Here is a 3,277-nt window from a genome sequence, read left to right as displayed (position 1 = left end):
ACATCAATCTACTTTTACTTCAGTGTCTTCAATTCTTGGCAATAATTTATCTCCTTCTCCCTTTTCTCACAGTATCTTTACGAAACTTCGCGCTTCACATATATAGAAATGTACATATGTGTGTTTGTATTGTGTGTTATGCATATGTGTATTTTTTTATGCATAGTATAATATGTGTGTGTGTGTGTGTGTATGTGTGTGTGTGTGTGTACTTCTTAACTATTTAACAAATTTATGATCTAGATTACACGTGTAGTTTAGGTAAGATCTTTTCCGAAAATATTTAATCGCGCGGTTTGCAGATACGCTATAGTCGCTACATATCTATATTTTATGTATAGTGGACACAATCGAAGTGTTCCTCTGCCCAGTGTAAGTTCAATATAACTGCGATGCATGATAGGAATTAATAATTGCAAAACATAGACACTTGATCAGTATTATGTCAAGAGCCTGAAGATCTCCTCTCCAATTCCCGATAGTAATGAGTTATTGTCACCTTTACCTTCGATTACTAGATTTTCCGTCGCTCTCTGTAACAAAAAGCCATGAAATAATATACATTGCTAATGTTAGAAAGTTAACATTTTCATACAAATTTCAACTAAATCAACGCAAACGTAATACTTATTACGGGATATTGAAGTATATATTTTTATTATATTATGTTATGTTAATTAATATTTTAACTTTGGTGATCAAAAAATTATTTATTATAGAGCAGAGCGATAATTTAGCTTACATTATATTTTAACAAAAGGCACACATGATGTCCCTTCAGAGAATGACCGTATAAAGATGCAGTATCATCAATTTGCTCCACGAGTGTGAGATTACATTTGCGGCAAATAATATTTAGGACCGTGTCAAAGTCCTGAGAAGGCATTACTTCTCTTTTAATTTTAGATACTAATTGACCACTTTTGAGAAGTTCCGTGAGTATATCCTTGTGAGAGAGATGCCCGACCATAAACTTGCTACATGACAAGGGCACAGTGAAATCGAGCTTTTCTTGTTGCGTTCCTTCTTTACTTTCAAACATATACGTCAATGTACCCCTAAGTCTCTGAGCAAACGTCACGTCCGAGACTAGAACAGTGAACTCAGTTTCTTTACTAGATTGCAGAGGCAGTTGGAACGGCAGTTTTATTCCAAATTCATCTCCAGGCTAAAAGAACATGAAATGACACATTACAAAATTATTTTTGTGAATTAAAGCACAAATTCCAAATATTCAAATGTACATTAACTTACATTCCTAACTAATTTGAGTGACGATGTGTCTGGAACATCGAAGACTAATTCTTTTACTAGTGGCTGACCTATATTTGTAATGCAAATTGATACGATAACTTTACTTGAGTCGTCAGGGATCTGTCTCAGCTCATACCTCATGGAAAGGACCTTATTTTTGACTAATTCTTCGTAAGAAATATCTTGCTGTATTTTTTCAGTAATTGTGTTATATTCGATATTCATAATATCGTCCTTTATCTCTGGTAATATTTCTTTTGACGGAGTAGATATTCCAGCAGTTTCCTCATAATCTAATGATTTATTCTCCTTCTTATTTTTTGATTTCTTCGATTTTTTATGCTTTGCATCTTCGTCATTGGATTTTTTGTGTTTGTTTTGACTCTTCGACTTCTTGCGTTTGCTATCTTTTTGTGATTCGTTGGATACCTCTATGTATTCTCCTACAGTAGAAGATTGCATTTTCTCCGGAGACGAATTAGTTTCTAACCACAAGTTAGGCTCCTTTTCGTTCATCACTTCGTTTTCCATGACATTCTTAACTTTTTTTTTAGACTTTCTATGTCCCTATCAATTTAGAATGCATAAATTATATTATTTTTAAAAATATGTAAATAAATTCAAATTATATTATATTTATTAATATTGTACAAAAAGAAATTTACCTTTTCCTTTTTATTTTCTTTTTCTTCAAGTTTCTTCGTTATTTTATTTTCAGTAACTCTATGTTCTAACACAGGCAATCGTTCATCTTCTCGTAAAGGCATATCCAAATCGATATTTAAAGCTCTATGTGGATCATTTGAATCTACTAAATCGTATTCATCACTATCACTTATTTCTGCACCCGGAGGTAATTCTCCAATTCCAGTATTTACTATTTGTGGTGGTAAACTATCATCCTTTTCATCTTCCTCCTCCGATGCAGATCTTTTATCTGAAAACATTCAATGTTAAGAATTTCAAAGTTTTTGCAACATATTTGATATAATATACGATTTATATGCATAATAATTACTTTTATTTTTCTTCGATTTCTTCTTCTTTTCATGCTTTTTATGTCTTTTGTGACTGCTATTTATATCGCGACATCTGTGAGAGTTAGAAATTTTTAAAGAGATTGGGATGTCTAATTCCGCGACAGGAATGTTTTCAAAATCTTCATATGCGTTCGATGAATTGTGATATGATGTAGGAGTCTTAAATGAGCCTTTTAGATAATGAGGATTATTTTCTTGTTCTAGTTTTCTTGCTTCACGTCTTCTCTCGAGTTCTTCCAAAGATGGTTCATTCGAATCCCGTTTGGAAAACGAATTATTCGGTTTATCTGTCTTAATGAAAATATCATTCATGTCTAAATCCTCTGAATCCGAGCTCTCCGAAGGTGGATCATTTATCCAGGAATCCAAGTCTAAATTCTCAGGTATTGGAACCTGGAAGATATCATGAAATGTTTACGATAAAATATGTAAATAATCTGCAGCACATATATATCAACTAATATGACATTTTATATTTTTTTACAATTTATATCAAAATAAAAAATATTTTTAAGTAAATGATATACATGTATACAATACTACTGATTGATATTTACTTTTCTTTGAGCCTTTGGTGCAACTGGATTAAGTTCACCTTCAAATGTCTTGATTAATTCTTGCGCAAGACCAGGATTTTCTTTTAAACATTCTAATAGTACTAATGCAGAACTTGATCTTTCTTGAACTTCCAAGTCGCCACTACAAACAAAGGCTGCTATTTTGTCTTTCAATCCGTAAATCTGTAAAGTAAAAGCTAATATTAGAACTAATATTAGAACTAGAAATTTTATTTTAATTTTATACAAATATGTTTATTCTTAAAATATCATTAATTGCATGGTGCATACTTTACTTGTTGCGAGAATACACGATAAAAATAATAAATTTTATTATTATTATATAAATTATATATTTTATACCTTTTCCATAGTTTCAGTATCTTCCTCCTTTTCTGCTTTGGCAAATGTCGTTGCAGCTAGTTT

General features: G+C 31.5%; 1 protein-coding gene across 1 annotated transcript in view; it reads right to left on the bottom strand.

The window, feature by feature from the left end:
* Window positions 1-32: 32 nt before the first annotated feature.
* The window catches only part of LOC108756169 (AP-3 complex subunit delta-1), a 7,122-nt gene continuing 3,877 nt past the window's right edge, over window positions 33-3,277 (bottom strand). The window contains exons 8-14 of the mRNA XM_018499775.1: window positions 3,215-3,275; window positions 2,852-3,034; window positions 2,273-2,687; window positions 1,920-2,191; window positions 1,255-1,821; window positions 743-1,168; window positions 33-533 (exon numbers count right to left, since the gene is read on the bottom strand). Coding sequence (XP_018355277.1) covers window positions 441-533; window positions 743-1,168; window positions 1,255-1,821; window positions 1,920-2,191; window positions 2,273-2,687; window positions 2,852-3,034; window positions 3,215-3,275 — 2,017 coding nt within the window. The 3' untranslated portion in view covers window positions 33-440. The remainder of the gene's footprint in view (window positions 534-742; window positions 1,169-1,254; window positions 1,822-1,919; window positions 2,192-2,272; window positions 2,688-2,851; window positions 3,035-3,214; window positions 3,276-3,277) is intronic.

This window comes from Trachymyrmex septentrionalis, unplaced genomic scaffold, assembly GCF_001594115.1.
Source record: "Trachymyrmex septentrionalis isolate Tsep2-gDNA-1 unplaced genomic scaffold, Tsep1.0 scaffold97, whole genome shotgun sequence".
NCBI classification, from domain to species: Eukaryota; Metazoa; Arthropoda; class Insecta; order Hymenoptera; family Formicidae; genus Trachymyrmex; species Trachymyrmex septentrionalis.
Note: the sequence above shows the minus strand (reverse complement) of the source record. Positions and strands in the feature narration are given on the sequence as shown.